The 17856-nt window shown below is 50.4% G+C and overlaps 1 protein-coding gene across 7 annotated transcripts; it reads right to left on the minus strand.

Annotated features, from left to right (window-relative positions):
• Nucleotides 1–116: 116 nt before the first annotated feature.
• Slc25a44 (solute carrier family 25 member 44) lies at nt 117–16051 on the minus strand. Of its 7 annotated transcripts, none has more exons than XR_013052157.1 (5): nt 15794–15956; nt 11607–12244; nt 6769–6901; nt 5532–5659; nt 117–2483 (listed from the first exon to the last, which is right to left on the minus strand). XR_013052157.1 is itself a non-coding variant. In XM_006976379.4 (4 exons), exons 2-4 carry the CDS (start codon nt 12229–12231, stop codon nt 2292–2294), a joined length of 945 nt encoding a protein of 314 aa, XP_006976441.1. In that variant the 5' UTR covers nt 12232–12244; nt 15794–16051; the 3' UTR covers nt 117–2291. The 7 variants fall into 7 exon arrangements, 5 of the variants coding, with proteins under 5 accessions (XP_006976441.1, XP_006976440.1, XP_076430543.1 ...); XR_013052156.1 differs by having other exon boundaries at nt 15546–15955; XM_006976379.4 differs by lacking the exon at nt 6769–6901 and having other exon boundaries at nt 15794–16051.
• Nucleotides 16052–17856: the final 1805 nt, after the last annotated feature.

Raw genomic sequence — 17856 nt, forward strand, 5'->3', positions numbered from 1 at the left:
GAATGCCCATCACTAGACCGGATTGGGCGGGGCAGCCGCCAGAGGAGGCGGGTCAGAGGACTCGGAATACCTCGGATAATTTAGTTCCCGGCGGGAAAAACGTTCTCAAACCGAAGTTTAGGGGCTCAATAAAAACTTTTAATTACATTTCAAAGATTTCGTACAGTGCAACAGTGAATATTCGCAGCTAATATCCTCAAGAGTCCATTTTATCAAACGCTTAAGTTTTCTTCCCCATGTCCCTCCAGTTTTCCTGGCTTTTCTAGTTTCTAAATTAGGTTACGGACCAAAGGGATAAAATTTGTTTGCTCTCCAGTTTTGGAAAAACGGGCGCCCGCTGGCCCATCCTAGTCCCTGACGTTGGGGAGAGTAGGGGTCAGGATGGGGGAGGTGCCCTTACGTGTATTGTTCTTTCAAACAAGCGGGAAGAAGGAAAGAGAAGGGACAGGAGAGGGAGAGATTTATACACCGCACAAGAAAATGTAGTCAGGAGGAAGAAATAACCTAAGGCATGAGAAGCAAGAACCTCTTGTGCTGTCCACCCTCTGTCCCAGTAAGGAAGGACCAAAGAGGAAAGACAACACGGAGCAAAAGTCATGATAGTTTTCCTCGGGGGTGTCTGTGCTTCCGTTGTATTGACAGTTCTTAATGTAGAGGTGAGGAGCAGAAAGATTCAAAACGATCTGTGGGCTCCACCCTTCAGATGATTATGGACAAAACTGGAGGGCTCTCTCAATAAAGTGCAGGAAGTGGGGCCTGGCAGCATACCACAAAGCCAGAACTCAGGAGGTGGAGGAGGATCAGGAGTTCAAGGGCATCCTCTGCTACAGAGTGAATCAAACCAGCCTGTCTCAAAACAACTAATATGCTGAGACAAGAGTCAAGGGTTCCAAAGGAAACAAATACAGACTACCGTGAGTGGAAGAGTTACGTACAGGGGTCTAGTCGGAACGGAAGAACGTGGAGCAGCAGTGAAAACCATGAAGGCTTGCTTCAGTTAGCTAGCACCTTCCACATTGGCACCATGGCATTTCCCGAGGCATGGGGCCACTAGAAAAGGTTGAAAGCATCACCCAGGCCACCATCTTCCCATTCCACATGCTGTGCCTCTCTGCCTCCGGCACAGGCTTGGAGACAGAGAAGCAGCTCCTGAAGGAGCTTCACTGACGTTGGCAGTATGAGGCTGGTAACTGCAGGGGGCCTGGCCTTGGGTGCCTTCCCGACGGTTCTTTTTTCTGTTGCCAGCACAGGGTACCATGACCGGGATGACACTTCACAACCACAGACAAGAAAAACCAGGGTAGTTCATGTTCCAGAGTCCCATTGTGAGACCCCTGCTGTTCATCTAAGTGACAGGTATGTGTGTGACATCAGCGCCTGGGGCTCCGAACCTCCCCTGCTGCCTCCCGGGCTTGGCTCAGCTGGCCTGAGGAGAGGACAGTGACGGGACACACACCCTCTCATTGCTTTCCAAGCCAGCGGCTCTCTCGACCTGCTTCAGGGCAACGTTCCAAGTCCAGTGTCTTCCAGAAAGTCTGATCCGCTCGGAACTGTGCCCTCCACCGTAGTCTCCTGGGCCACTGGAGGCCAACAGCCCATTCTTGTCTTCAGGCTCCCAGACCTGAAGGGACAGGGAAGGGATAAAGAATCGGGATCGATGTCACAGTTTTCCACTTCTTCAAGGAGTGGGTTCCAACAGCAGGCCTGACGCTGTCAGGATTAGTTGCCTGGTTCACAGATGTCACCAAGTCAAGCCTTGGCGTTCCTCCTAGTGACTCCCTGCAGAGTGTTTGCTGCTCCCATGTCCCCAAAAGCAGGGCACAGCAGAGTAGTCCAGTGGACAACTCAGTCCCCAATTTAAGATAAGCAAGCTTAAAAAATAGATCTTGGGCAGTTGCTTAGAGCCTTGGCTTAAAGACTCAAGCGGAAAAAGCAGAGGACAGACAGACTCTCGAGCAGCTCTTCTCCAGGCCTGAGGGGTGGCCAGAGAAAGGGGCACCAGTGAGGGGCTAACAGGTCCCGTGGAGGTTGACCTTCAGGCCGTGACTAAGTACCAGGACCTAGTGAGGGGCCCAGATCTGCAGGAGAAATAAAATGACTGGGAACAGGGAAGCCAGGCACAGAACCTCTTCAGCAAGAACAGTCCAAAGTTTCTTCTCTTGTCCCAGATAGGCCACCTGGCTGGGAGCAGGGTGGGTGTGTGGTGGTGGCGTTCACAAGGGTACTATCCTCCCTGCTCTACCCCGGCCCAGAAGAATGTGTGAAACCAGAGGCTCTCTGTCCACCACTGGCTACCAGTGTCTCGAGTCCACCAGCTCTGGTCGGAGGCTGAGTTTCTTGAGGCTCTCGTAGCCCACCACGATGACGATGGTGGAGGGTGTGGCCGAGATGATTCGGGCGGAGAGGCCCTTCATGAGGCCCCAGGGCCCCTCTTCTGCCATCAGCTGCCTGAAGGTCAGGATGATGGAGCTCTTGCCTTCCACCTGGAAAAGTCACCACAGTGAGGCGCCACCAACTGTCCCCGGTCACAACTGCTCTGCTCACCCACACTGTGTTTCAGGCTCAAGTGGGGACTCCAAGGGCTAGACTCTGCTGCTGGGGACAGCACAGTGACTTCCTCTGAGCTCTGGTGACAGACTACCTGAGTTTACTTAACCCTTCCTACCCCAGTCTCCTCAAATAGAAAATGGTGATATAACAGTCCCTGTGTCACGAGGCTGTTACAAGCGAGAAGAAAATAATACTTATAAATGCCAACAACACGGCACACATCTTTAATCCCAGCATTGAGGAGGCAGAGGCAGGCAGACCTCTGTAAATTTGGGTCCAACCTGGGCTATCCAGTGAGTTCCAGGCCAGTCAGAGCTCTATGATGAAACCTTTCTCAATCAACAGACTGCCAATAGCGCTGTCTGGTAAGAGCATGCTCACGAAGTACCAGCTTTCCCTGTCTCAGGCAAGCTATCCAGCTGTGAGTCATTGGACTAGGTGCTTCTCTCTGTCTCACGAGGCTGCCTTCAATCCCTAGTAAGGCCCTCAGGCAGCTCTAGCCATCCATGGCAGCCTCTGGTCATCTCAGTCCCTCTCGGCTTCAGGGCTAGAAGCCTCCACTCTGTTCAGTGTTGGTCACCCGGCCAGTAGCCAGGACATGGATGTCTGCCCCCTTTTCTCGACAGTTCTATCTCCTTCCCCTACTCCCAAATCACAGCTCTAGAGCCCAGGTCAGAGCACTTCTGCCCACACAAGACACAGACTCCTTATTCATACCCTCCCTGTCCAGTGCATCTTCCCCAGGTGATCCCAGCCCAGTCTGCCATGGCTCCCTACTCTACCCTGCCTTCCTCGGCATCTCCTCCACAACTTTGTCTCCTCGAGCATCTCATCTCATCACTTCGCTTCCACAAGCTCTGTTAGCCACGTCAAAGGCATTTTCAGCTTGGCCCTAGACTCTGGCCTAGAAGCCCACAGAGCAGAGAGCTGTCTTTCCCTCAGACTGCCTCCTAAAACACCTGGCAAGGTTAAGGAAGGAACGGGGCCAGCCTTGGTTCTCCATGATAAAGACACCGGAGGATTCACCTGCATCCCAGGCAAATGCCAGTGTATTTATTTTGAAATGGTGGAAGAACTCTTTCCTAGGGACAAAAAAATCCCTATATCTGTTGCCCCTCTTTGGACACACTAGTGACACAAAAATACTTTGCCCCAAACTGTTAAGGTTCCTTTTCTTCCTTCCTATTCTCACCACATCCCAGTGATCCTTCTCGAATATATCTTTTCTTGATTCTCTACCTTTCACCCTAAATTACCCTAGTAACACATTGAAAGCCCCCCTTGCTTGACACCGAAGACTTGATACAGCAAAACTTACCCTTTGCGTATCATGTATCATATTCAGATCCTATTTCTTGGTGCTAGCTACTTGTCTTCAGAGCTGACTTTAGACAGGGATTACAATTTCTGGGCAGCACTACAAGTTGTCAGTGTTTTGAATGAGTCTACACAGTACAACCTGTGAAAGCTATTTAAAAACAATCTCAGACTAGCAACATGGCTCACTGCTTACCATCAAGCCTGGTGACATGAGTTCAATCCCCTGGAACCCACATGGAAACCAACTACTGCAAGTAAACCTCTGACCGCTACACGTACATTATAGTGTGTATGTGCACGCACGCGCACACACACACACCAAAAACAAAACAAGCAAACAAACAAAACCCCCAGGAGTTTCACAGCTGGCATAGTGGCATGCACCTTTAATCCCAGTACTTGGAGGGTGGGGGCAGGAAAATCAAGAGTTCAAGGTCATCCTCAGGTACAAAGTGAGCTCGAAGCCAGCCTTGCTGAACTCTGAGACTTTGTCTCAAAATCAGGCGGATCTCTGTAAGTTCGAGGCCAGCCTGGGCTACCAACTGAGTTCCAGGAAAGGCGCAAAGCTACACAGAGAAACCCTGTCTCAAAAAAAAAAAAAAAATCAACAAAAGGCCAAATGCGAGGCACCTTCCTGTAATCTCAGCACTCAGGAGATCAGGAATTCAAGGGCAGCATCAGCTACAACAACTTTGAGGTCAGAGTGGACTACATGACACCCTGTCTCAAAAACAAAACCAGAAGGAGCTGGGGAGCTCAGTCTGCTCAGGACTTGCTTAGCAAGGCCAGCATTTCTAAAAGCAGGTACAACAGGACACCCCTCTAACCCAGTACTCTAGAGGTAGAGGAAGGTCAGGAGTTCGAGGCCATCATCGGGGCTAGTTATAGAGCTCAAATCCAGCCTGGGATACACAAGAACCTGTCTTTAGGGTGGAAAAAAAAAAAAGGATCAGCAAAATGCTCAGTGGGTAAAGGCTCCTGCTGCCAGGCCTGAGGACCGGAGTCTGACTCCAAGGGCCACAGAATGCAAGTAAAGGACTCAGCCACTCACACAAGTTTTCTTCTGGCTTCTGCTCATTCCATGTCAACCTCGTGTACACATGCATGCACACATAATAAATAAATGTAGTAATCTTGAACGGAAAAGGGACATTTTTGTCTCTCTTTCCATTTCTCAAGGGTCTTGCCTCCACCTCCCTCCCCCCAGATCACGTTAGAGACCACCTCTTTGATTTCAATTTCTCATTCTGTGAATTCAGAGCCTAGTGGAAAAAAATCAAGAGACCTCGGAAGTTAATATGAAACAATAATTCCAATCACCACAGCCTGCAAGGAGGGTGGCTTAGGACCTAGGCTAATAGAGTATGGAACAGATTTCAACTGATGGCCAGAAGAAAGCAGACAGAGTCTCCAGAGGCCGGGCAGGTAATGGGTAGAGACATACAAGGAGCAGACAGGGTAAGGAAAACAATCTGGACACTTTTAAGCTCTCAGCTGGCATCTGCACAGATAAGCACAAGAAGGGACTTGAATGGTCATAAGGCTGACTAGACATCAGGGTCATGGCACACTGAGGTCACAGGGACACTGGAGGCCTACAGCTCTTGCTTCTAATCTCTGAGTCAGGGTGGGGAGGTGACTGGGGAGGAGGCCGGTGTTACCTGCACACGGGTTCGGATGACATCCATGGGGTTGGTGAGGATGGAGGCAGTGGCCGCAGCCAAGGGCCCAGAGATGGCTTGGAAGACAATGTGGGGGCACTCCTGAGGACACAGGTACGACAGCCGCTCTGGAATCCAGGGAGAGACAACGCCTCAAGATACAAGGTACCGTCCACCCGCCCTCACAATGCCTTTACAGCCAAGACAAGCCCTCAGCCCTCTGCCATCCTAGACCTTTAAGCTATCTCTTTTGCTTCTCTGTGTCTACCTGCACCCACCAAAAATTCATAGTGTATATCTCTGGAGCTTTCCAGACGCCGTTCTGGACATATCATCCATTTTAAAAGGACAAGACTTAGAAAGGGATTTAAAAAACTCTTTGCGGAGCTGGAGAGATGGCTCAGAGGTTAAGAGCAATGGCTGTTCTTGCAGAGGTCCTGAGTTCAATTCCCAGCAAACACATGGTGGCTCGCAACCATCTGTAATGAGATCTGGTGCCCTCTTTCAGCAGGCAGACAGAACACTGTATACATAGTAAATAAATCTTAAAAACAAACAAACAAACAAACAAACAAAACCCTCTTTACTTGGTGACTCCTTTCATCTGATAGACAGAAAATCATTTCTGGTGTAAAAACAAAAGCACATACTGCACATTTCCTTATGTGGCATTCTAGTAGGTGACACTTGAAACCACATGATCAGCCAGGCAGGGCATGGTAGCTCCATCCTGTAATCTTAGCACCCAGGAGATTGAGGCAGGATTGCTATGGGTTTGTTACCATACAGGCTGCAGAGTAAATCCCAGGCCAGCTCGAGTTTCAGTGTGAGGCCTTGTCTCAAATTATTAAAAAAATGTGACACTGATACCCAGTGGTCTCTGTGGAAGGGACTGGGTGACTAGCATTACATACTGCAAACCTTTTCCTTTCAAAGTTCTTTACCTTTAGGGGTTGGGGGAAGACAAGGTATCATGGACCCAGGCTGGCCTGGAACTCAGTATGAGGGCGAGGATGATCTCTGACCCTCCTGTCGTCACCTCCAAGTACTGGGGTTATAGACATGTGGCACCACAGCTGGTCTACACGGTGCCGGAGATGGCTCCCAGGACTTCAAGCATGCCAGGCAAGCACCCTACCCATTCAGCCACATTCCTAGCCCTTCAAAATTCATTTGGAAATTTTATGTAAATATTTTTACAAATATAAACAATTAATATTAAAATAGGAAGTCTTACCCTACAGTGAGGACCAGCTTATTCCAAGAAAGAAAAACGGCCAGGCGTGATGGGGCATGTCATTAATCCCAGCACTTGGGAGGCAGAGACTGGCAGATCCCTGAGTTCAAGGCCAGTTTCAGGACATCCAGGGCTGCACAGAGAAACGGTCTCAAAAAACCAAACCAAACAAACAAAAGCTGCAGCCAGGCATGGTGATGCACTTAAAAGACAAAGGTCAGAGGGCCGGGGGTCTAAGGTCATCTTCAACTACAGAGCGAGTTCCAGGTCAACTCAGACTACACGAGACTCTGTCTCAAGAAAATCAAAAGGGGTTCAATTAGCAGAGTGCTCTCCTAGCATGCATGGAGCCTAGGATGTACAGAGCCTAGCATGCATGGGGCCTAGGATGTACAAAGCCTAGCATGCATGGAGCCTAGGATGTACAGAGCCTAGCATGCATGGAGCCTAGGATGCATGGAGCCTAGCATGCATGCATGGAGCTTAGGATGTACAGAGCCTAGCATGCATGGAGCCTAGGATACATGGAGCCTAGGATGTACAGAGCCTAGCATGCATGCATGGAGCTTAGGATGTACAGAGCCTAGCATGCATGGAGCCTAGGATGTACAAAGCCTATAATGCATGGAGCCTAGCATGCATGGAGCCTAGGATGTACAGAGCCTATAATGCATGGAGCCTAGGATGTACAGAGCCTTGGATGCATGGGGCCTAGGATGTACAAAGCCTAGCATGCATGGAGCCTAGGATGTACAGAGCCTAGCATGCATGGGGCCTAGGATGTACAGAGCCTAGCATGCATGGAGCTTAGGATGTACAGAGCCTAGCATGCATGGAGCCTAGCATGCACAGAGCCTAGCATGCATGGAGCCTAGGATGTACAGAGCCTAGCATGCATGGAGCCTAGGATGCATGGAGCCTAGGATGCATGGAGCTTAGGATGCACAGAGCCTATAATGCATAGAGCCTAGCATGCATGGAGCCTAGGATGTACAGAGCCTAGCATGCATGGAGCCTAGGATGTACAAAGCCTAGCATGCATGGAGCTCTCGGTTTGATCCCCAGCACATAAAACCAGGCATGGTGGCATATAGCTAATTCCAGTACCCTGGAAGTAGACACAGGAGGATCAGAGGTTCAAGGCTACACCAGAGTCTATTTAAATTTTTTTTAATAATTTATTTTTATTCTGTGTTCATTGGTGTTTCACTTGCATGAATGTCTGTGTGAGGGTATCAGAAGGCCAGGAACTGGAATTACAGACAGTTATGAGCTGCCATGTAGGTGCTGGGAATTGAACCCGGGTCCTCTGGAAGAGCAGTCACTGCTCTCAACCACTGAGTCATCTCTCCAGCCCAGAGTCTATTTAAATTTAAAAAAAAAAAAAAAAGCCAGGCATAGTGATGCATGCTTGTAATTTTTATGAGGCCAACCATGTCTCCCAGAACAAGAACAATAACACCAAGGCCTATTTTCTCATAGTGCCACTGGGAAGTATGCCTGCAAATAAATTCTCTGCCTTACTCTCTTTTAAGGTAAAAGACTGAGTTCATTTATTTAGTCAACAAAGATTCAGTGAGTACCATGGGTTGACCGCCCTGGGTCCTGAGGGCAGGACGGGGAATAAAAGCGCCTCGGATTCTGGCCCTCAGGAAGTACACATTCTAGTAGGAAAGAAGGGACAATAAACAAATAAAAAGGAAAGCCCAAAGCCCTGCAGAAGGTGCGGACTACAGATCAAATCAAGTGGCAGGGGACGGCAGGGGCACAGCGCCAGAGACCACCTGGTGGTGGGATCTAAGCCACACGTGCCTGGGCCAAGAGCTTTCCCAGGACAACAGCTCTCAGAGACCAAGGCAGCGCCACGCCTGAGGGGCGCAGGGGCAGCAAGACCGTGCCTCGGAGCTGAACATTGGAAGGAGCAGTGAGTGAGATTCAGGTGAGTAACCAAGGGCCCTGAGGATTCTAGGAGAATTCAGGCTTTTATGCTAAAACAGGAGGTCATAGACTCATAATCTCAAAGATTTCCTCCCAAGAGTTTCTCCTCTAGGGCCAGTCACCAGTCCTTAGGAGGTCTTTCTCAGGTGCCTGGTGCTGGCAGTTGTGGCTAGCGAGGAGACTAGAGGAGAGGGAGGAGGACAGGGTTGGCAGAGCCAAAGCCACAGCTTCGGTCTCAGTCGACAGGGCAGAATTCCGTAAGCCTGGCAGAGCCACCTCTTCCCCAGTTCCTAACTGTTTCTCCCCAAAGTCAAGCATGCCAACAGAAACAGGCTGATCTGGAGTCTGCCTCCCGGGTGCCCTTTTTCTCTTGAAGAAGGCATTTTGCAACCATCATACTGTAGCACTCAGATCTGCACTGCCTGCCTCCGGGGCCTGTATGCACGGGCCCAGGCATGCAAGCTGCACGGCATTGGGACCTGCACTGCCTGCCTCCGGGGCCTGTATGCACGGGCCCAGGCATGCAAGCTGCACAGCATTGGGACCCGCACTGCCTGCCTCCCGGGCCTGTATGCACGGGCGCAGGCATGCACGCTGCACAGGATCCAGACTCCAACTCTAGTCCTGTGCACGTGGCACTTTCCTGGAGCTCACAGAGAGGATGGAGAGAGTTAAAGGGCAGGACAGGGTCCTTTAACTCTCTCTTTCTTCCCTCTTCATTATTCGTTCAACAAATGTTTACCAAGCACCCTAACCTACAGACAGAATAAGTCCAGGCTGACTCTGTTTAACTATCTTCTGGCTAAGTGACTTTGGCCCCCAGTAATAAATGACTATTTATTTAATGTTTGCTAAATGCCAGGCGTTATGATAAACACTAGACCCGTGCAGAGAAAGAAGAGCCATGAGTGTGGTGCACACCTTTAATCCCAGCACCTGGGAGACTCTACAGAGCAAGTTCCTGGCCGGGGGGTGGGGGTGGGGGGGGTGGGGGGGGGTGTCCTACATAGAGAGACCTTGTCTCAAAAACACAACAAACAAATAAAAACAGAGAAATACTGTCATGGATCTTCAGATTCTAATTAAGGAGCTAGAAGTTGGGGGTAAAATAACTGCCAACTGAAGTGTCAGGGACTAAAGGAGCCAAAACAGAAAACAGAGACAGCCCTCTTTCCAACAGGGTAAAGAAGTTAATCCCAGCACTCGGGAGGCAGAGCCAGGCGGATCTCTGTGAGTTCAAGGCCAGCCTGGGCTACAGAGCGAGATCTAGAACAGGCACTAAAACTACACTAAGAAACCCGGTCTCGAAAAACCAAAAACCTAAAAAACAAAAAGGTATGAACAGGGAAGAGTGTGGCTCAGCTGGTAGAGCTTCCCCAGCAGAGACGAAACATCATCTCTGATCCCTAACACTGCATAAACCACACAGGCTTCAAGCCTTTAATCCCAGCACCCAGGAGGTAGAGGGAGGAGGATTTGAAATTCAAGGTCAGGCTGCCTGGCCTACATGTCTATCAGGCAAGCTAGGGCTATAAAACGAGGCCTTATCTCAGAAAGAAAAGGAAAACAAGGTCACCTTCAAGTACACAGTGAGTTGGAGGCTGTCCTGGGATACACGGCGAGAACCCTGTGTCAAAAACAAGCTGGGCCTGGTGACACATGCCTGTCGTCCCAGTGCGTGGATGGAAGGTGGAGGTTTGAAGTCATTCTTGTCTGCAGAGCAAGTTTAAGGCCAGCGTGTATAATATGAGACCTTGATTCAAATAAAAAAGCACTAGGTGGGTAGAGGCAGCAGGATCAGTAGTTTAAGGCCAGCCTGAGGTACATGAGTCCCAATCAAAAAAAAAAACAAAACAAAAACAAAAACAACACACACAAACTTCAAGAACAAAGACAAAACTAGCTAAGTGTGGTGGTGTAAGCCTGTAATTCCAGCAGCAGAGGGGACAAAGGCAGGACCTTTCCAAGCAATAAAATTTAAGCTGGGCATCCCTCCTGTACCCTAGTACTTTAGAGATTGAAGCAATAAAACTCCTGAGAGTTCAAGGTCAGCCTGAGCTACATACTGAGCTTCAGGCTAGCTTGGGCTGTAGAATAAGACCCTATTTTAAAAACAATCAATATTTAATTTTTAAAGAGCCAGTGCTGCAGTTCAGCGGCCAGGCAGCTACTTATATGTAAGGGTGCGCGGAGCTCAGCCCCTCGCGTGACAGACAGCCAGGGCCTTCAGTGCACAGGGCCCCACAGTCAGAATGTCGGTTGAGACCTCTGGGCAGCTTTGGCTGACAATGCCACAGAACGTGGGCACACGGGGAAACCTAACTCTCAGTATTCCTAAGATCAAGTGAGGCCAAAGGCCAGAGGCAGACTCCAGAGAAAACACCGTCCTGGAACTAACTGGCTTTCCTACAGTGCTCGGGAGGGAGGGAGGGAGGGAGGGAGGGAGGGAGGGAGGGAGGGAGGGCTCCTGCATGCGAGCCAAGCTCCCTCCTCAACTGAGCTACGTGCCCAGCTTCCCTAAGTGCCTGCTGAGGTAATCCTAGCACTTGTGGAGCAAAAGCAATGTTGTTAGCTCTACATTGTTGTACTAGCGTGAGTTCAAAGCCAGTCCAGGTTAGACAGGGAGACCCTGTCTCACAGAAACACAAGAACACACACTGATGACCAGAATGTTCTCCCAAAGGGTCAGGGTGACAGTACAGGGATCATTTTACCTCAGTCTGGATGAAATACTGTGGTCAGTAGAAGAAACAGAGCTAGCAAAACAAGGGTTCGGCTGGGTTTGCCAGCAGGCGCCTGTGACCCCCTCTCTATACTCATCTCCACTTTAAAAACACGCAGAAACGAGAGTATCCCTGCCCCCTCAGTAAGAGCTCCCCACCCCCCCAGGCCCTGCTTACCTGCATAGAAGTGATAAAAGGGCCACCACACAGCACTGTTTGGGATGTATGTGAGCAGCGAGGCCACGTAGCCTCGGTAGAAGCCTCGAAGGCCATCAGCCCGCAGAATTTGTCTGATGATGTCCTTGGTTTGGCCAAAGGCAATTACCCCTTGTCCCTCCAGGTTCCCACGAACTTGGAAGCGACCCATTTTCTCACCCTTGCGCTGCATCATCAGGTGCTGGGAGACGACGTCAATGGGCACCGTGATGCTCTGGGCCACGAGGGAGGCGGAGCCCCCGGCGACCAGTGATTTGACTGTGTTACTCTGGCTGTAGTCCGAGACAAATTTCCGGGTCAGCTCGTAAGTGGTGACATAGCACTGGCCAGAGAAGAGCGTGAAGGTGTTGACCAGAAAACCCCGGTAGAGGCCAGTCACTCCATCTGCCCGGAGGATCTTGACGAAGGCATCAAAGGTCCCATGGTAGAGGCTCTTGCCCTTCTGAACCTGCAGCCGAGTACGGATGAGGGTGAAGGGGTACATGCTAACCCGGATCATCATGGTCATTGCCACGCCAAACACATAGAACTTCTTCTTGTCTAGGTGTTCCCACTCGATGATCTGGATGTTTCGCTTGTCCTCCATTGTGCCTGAAGACCTGGGGTTTGGGCAGGCAGGGGGAGGTGAGGAAGATCAGAACTCCATTTCTTTTCCCTCCTGCCTAGGCTTCAAAGTCACCTTCTCAGGCTGTATCTCTTAGGACCCCCACCTCAGCAAGGCCTCGCCTTCAAACAGTCGGGTTCTGTCTGTACACAACCCAGGGCAGCCCTCTGCACTCCTGTCCTGACCAGTCTGTCCAACTCATCGAGTCCTTCCTCCAGAAATCGTCCCTCACAGCACGACGAGGCTAGACCACCCTCACCTCGGCCCCCACTCAGCCTGTAGGACTGCCCATTCTGAATTTTGTCTCGGCCGAGGTCTTGGCATCAGAGTCCTGAACACGGATCATTCTGTCTTACTTGCCTGGGCACGCTTAGGATGCTGTGGACAACCCATCTGCCTGGAATCAAGGCCTACATGGCTAATGGGATGTCACAAAGTGACACAGGAGAAGAAGCACCCACCTTTCCATCTCCAGTGTGAGGCACCTGACTCACATTTGCTGCCTGCTTGCCTCAGTTCTGCCCCCTGCACTGGCTGCTCTGACCACCCCTGCCCTACCCTCACCAGAACTTCTGTTTTCTCTAGTCTATATTAGAAGAAAGTGTAGGGAAGAACACAGGCAGGGATTTCACACTCCGGGGCAATCCCCAACCACCTCCCCACTCTCCAGGGAAAGGAGTCTAAAAGTCAGGAACAGGCCAAAGGTCAGAGTCCTCTTTGGCCATTAGCTAACCCCAGGAAGAGTAAAGAACCACCTGAGCTGGTTTCCCTTCACAGTCTAGAAAGGGACAGGGCCTGCTGGAGTCTGGGCTGCCAACCCTAGGTGTGCAAACCACAAACAACAACAAAACATCCCTGGAAAACGAGCAAACTGAAGACGGTATAACAGGTCCACTGTAAGCAGCCCCGAGTCATGCAGCTGCTGGGCAGCAAGGAGACAAGACAGCAGCCGAGATCTCGACTCCACTGTGCCTCCGGTGCCGTGCGGAGTTCTTGAAGAGCTCAACACAGCTCTCTCAAAACTAAGACCTCCCACGGGAGGTGGTGTGAATGGTCTCCTGACCGCCAGTTCTCTCCGCTTTAGTCCAGGGAGAGCTGGGGCTGCCTCCTCTTTCTCGGCGTTCGTTCTCGGGGACTGACTGAGCTGATTGGCTGAGCAGCCATGTGGTCATCAGAAAATAAACAGCTCAAGCTGGGACTCCTGCTGGGCATGCACAAACTGCATGCAGTACAGGGCAGAAGGGCAGAGCCAGGAAGGATTCTGTTCCAAGACCCGCTCTCATGGGCACCTTCTTAACCCATGAAGATAAGGCCCCCTGGGCAGGCATTCCCAATGAGCAATCCTAAGGCAGGACCCACTGCTCCATGTCCCCTAGGCCTTCAACTCCCACATGTGTCAGTCACTCTAATTCCTCTGAAGGGAGCCACAGTTCCCCAAGGCAGGTAATTCCCACCAGTGTCAGGGTAACAGGAGGAGCTACTAAAGGTCACAACTCAGTCAATAGAGCACCATAGTAGAAGGCTAAGAGGGCGTTACACCCTTGGAAAAGGAGAAGTTTCTCCCCTAAAAGTAGGACCTCAGCTTGCTCACTGTCACCCCAGACGTCCCGCTGAAACATCTGTTTCTCCCGTTTCATCTGCTGGGAAATCCTCTTGGCAGAAATCTGAACACAAACGTTCTTCAGCCTTCCTTTCTCCTGGTTCTGCCAGTCCAACTTCTCCGTGGCCCTCTGTCAAACCCGTTTGTGTACTTGACGACAATTCTGGACTTTCTGTCCCCTTTACAGCTGTGCATGGGGCTGGGGGTGTAGCTCAGCTGACAGAGTGGCTGCCTAGCATGTACCAGGCCCTAAATTCAGTCCCCAGCACGGCATAAAAAAAAAACAACCAGGTGTGGTGGCCCATGCCTACAGTCCCAGCACCTGGGAGGCAGAGGCAGAAGAGGATGGCAAGTCTACAGTCATCTTTGACTATACAGCAAGTCCAAAGCCAGCCAGGGTTACAAGAACCCCTGCTTTACAAACAAAAGGAAACGTTGTGAATTATGAGGTCCTTTCTGTGCATCCCAACGGCTAAGCCAGATTCGGGAGCATGTTATACTGGAAGTTACCACATGAAATGGAAGACAAACCAGTATGCTCATCTGTCACCTCCACTCTACTCACATTCATAAAATCCACAACTAGACTATTCACTTGGTTTTGCTGTTGCTGCTGTTTCTGCTGTTTGTTTTGTATGGGTCTCACGTGGCCCATGTTGGCCTTGAATCCTCCTGTCTTTACCACTTCCTAGATGCTGGGATTCCAGACGGGAGCCACCATACTCTTGTCCGGTTTATCCGGCGCTGGGATCCAGCCTAGGGCTTCTTGCATGCTATGCAAACATTCCACCAACTGAGCCAGATCCTCAGCCCTTGGAGCTACTAACTGTGAAAGGCTTTTGGTCACAGTAAAGTATTTCTCACAAAGTCCTATTGGGCAGTGATGCTCTGAGTCCTCCACACCCACAGCGATCCACAGATCCGCAGCCTGGGCATTACCTGGGGTTGCCTATTACAAGAGCAGGGCCAGGTGTGGTAGCACATGCTTGTCACTTCAGCACAAGGGGGCTGAGGCCAGAGACACGGGAGTTCAAAGTCAGCCTGGGTTACACAGCAGGACTCTGTCTTGCTGGGGGAAGGGGATTTTGGGCCATACCTGACACCTGCTGATTAAGAAATAACACTGACATCTCTAGGTGGTTTACATGGATCCTCCAAGCGCTGGGAGCACTGCTTTAATTACTAGAGATTGTCAGTTTGATGAGAATCATAACTATTCTTGGAGTCTGAGAGCCCTAGGACTAGGTTAGAAGCCCTGTGACTCGCACAATAATGACCAATTGGTCTATTCCCATCTTGGCTGTCGACCACTCCCACCACATCAGGTTACATTGTGCTGGTCAGCTCCTGACCAGACACCCAGGGGGCTGCAGTTCTTAGACAGGAGCGAATACTAAGCAGCTCCCTCTCTCCTTTCTGCCCTCTCTGCCGCACCAGGCTCTGCATTCTGGGAGCTGTCACCCACTTGAACGGGAACGCACTATCCTGGAACACTTGTCCCGCTCACTCTTCACCGCCCTTCCCTAGGTCCTGGCGATGTCTCCTCCCACTTGGAGACAGCCTCCTCCCTCCGGCACGGTGAGATTCCCACCCAGTCTTCTTTGGTCTTCAATAGAGGTCTCCACGTGATCCCTCATCACGGACACCACATGACAATCCCCTCCACATACTCCACGTGACACCCTCCTTTATGCACCTTCGGTCCGGCTCTGGCACGGCGAACTCAGGGTCCTTGGGTATGCCCCTTGCCATGCTTCTCGTCAGCCTCTCATGCTCCTATGCCAGGAAGAGATGCCTCGCCGGACTTGCCTTTCGTAGCCAGAACTGCAGGGCGGCTTCCCATGGCGCTGTAGCCCCGCAGAGCAGACATCCGCTGCCTCCTCGACAAGTCGGTCCTTAGGTACCGCTGATCCCTCTAGGCACCCAAGCACCGATGTCGCTTACCTTCCCAGACCCAGGCGGTTCGGCCGCGTCTGAGAAATCCAGGCCTGAACTTCTAGAACGCAGTCCGCGCACGACCCTCCATTCCCAGCGGCAGCCAGACTCGGTTCGCATCTTCCTCCATCTCGACTAGGATCCTGGTACTGCCGGAACCGGAAACCGGGATGCTGTCATTCCCGCCCACTGTGAAGTAGCTATCATTCCACCAATGGCATTCTCAGCCTCTGAGCCTCCCTCTAGGAGCGCCTCTTCGGCCATCTTGGATTAGGGAAGTAGCCACGCCTACTTTAGCTTCCATATGCCCTCAAGCCTGTCACGCGTGCGTGTCCCGCTAGGGACCTTCGTAATTGGCTGACGCAGAAACCAAGAGTCAGAAGTAGCTGCTTCCTCCCTCTCTCTCTTTTTTTCCCATTCTTTTCTTCCTTCAACTTCCTTCTCGTTTCTTTTTTCTTCTCTTTTTTATTTTCCTTTCTTTCTGGGACAGGTCTTGCTATGCAGGCCTGTCTGACCTCCAGCTTGTTAATCCCCCTGCCTCAGATTTCCAAGTGCTGCGATCACAGACCTGCGGCTCCGCGCCTGCTTTCCGGAGCTCTTGATGACAATTCAGTTAAAATGAGGCACCTTTTAGAATTTGATTTTCAGTAGAGAGAGGAAGGGAATCTAATCGTTAATTTTTCCGTACCTGTTCTCATTTTCGGAGCCCAAACAGTAGAGGTCAAGGTGCCAAGGTGCAGCGGGCACTGGTATAGGAACTCAAACTGGAGAAACAGGGAACTGACTCCAGCTCTGGGTGTGGTTTCACCCATATGTAGGTTTTTTTAAAGTTGTTTGTTTATTCTATGCTTTCATTCTATGCAGGTTAGTGGGTTTTTTGTTTGTTTGTTTTTGTTTTGTTTTGTTTATTCTTTTGTCAACCCGACACCGGCTAGACTCATCTGAGAAGAGGAAATGGCAATTGAGTAATTGCTTTCAGTGGACTGGCCTGTCAGCCAGTACGTTGGCGTTTTATTGGTTAATGATTGATGTGGAAAGGCAGTCCACTGTGGGGTGTGCTACCCTTGGGCAGGCTGAATGTGAGCCTAAGGAGAAAGGCACCATGGTGTCAAGCAGTCTCTGCTTCAGTTCTGGCCTCTTGGTTCCTGCCTTGAGTTCCCTTCATTATGAACTATAACTTTTAAGATGAAGAAAATCCGGGTTGGAGAGAGGTGCTCGTTCAGAGGTGCTAAGTTCAATTCCCAGCAACCACATGGTGGCTCACAACCATCTGTAATGAGATCTGGTGCCCTCTTCTGGCCTGCAGGCATACATGCAGACAGAACACTGTATACATGATAAATAAATATATCTGAAAAAAAGATTAAGAAAATCCTGGTTGGGTGTGCTTGCACATGCCTTTAGTTCCAGCACTTAGGAGGCAAAGGCAGAAGGATCCCTGTGAGTTCAAAGCCAGCATAGTATACATAGTGAGTTCCAGGACAGCCAGGACTACATAGTATAAACCAAAAAGGAAAAAGAAAGAAAGAAACCCTTACCCAAGTTGTTTTTGGTTTGTTTCTTTTTGTTGTTGTTTTGTTTGTTTGTTTGTTTTGAGACAGGGTTTCTCTGTGTAGTTTTGGTGCCTGTCCTGGATCTCACTCTGTAGACCAGGCTGGCCTCAAACTCACAGAGATTTGCCTAGCTAGCCACTGCCTCCCGAGTGCTGGGAATAAAGGTGTGCGCCACCACTGCCCGGTGGTTTTGGTTTTTGAAACAAGGTTTCTCTGTGTAGTCCTGGCTGTCCTAGAACTCACAGAGACCCTGCCTCTGCCTCCCAAGGGCTGGGATTTAAAGGTGTGCACCACCACTGCCCGGCCCAAGTTGCTTTTGGTCATGTTTATCACAATAGAAAGCAAACTAGGACACTGTCTTCCATTTTTATTTTTGTTTTGGATTTCACTGATACATAAAGATGCTGTGGGATTTGAATGTATTAATTAATGGGTACCATATGGATTTGTTTTGTTTTGAGATGGGGTCTCACACTTGTAGCCCAAGCTATTTTGAGACTTATTGTGGTCTTAGGGTGA

This window comes from Peromyscus maniculatus, chromosome 6 (assembly GCF_049852395.1).
Source record: "Peromyscus maniculatus bairdii isolate BWxNUB_F1_BW_parent chromosome 6, HU_Pman_BW_mat_3.1, whole genome shotgun sequence".
Taxonomy (NCBI): Eukaryota; Metazoa; Chordata; class Mammalia; order Rodentia; family Cricetidae; genus Peromyscus; species Peromyscus maniculatus.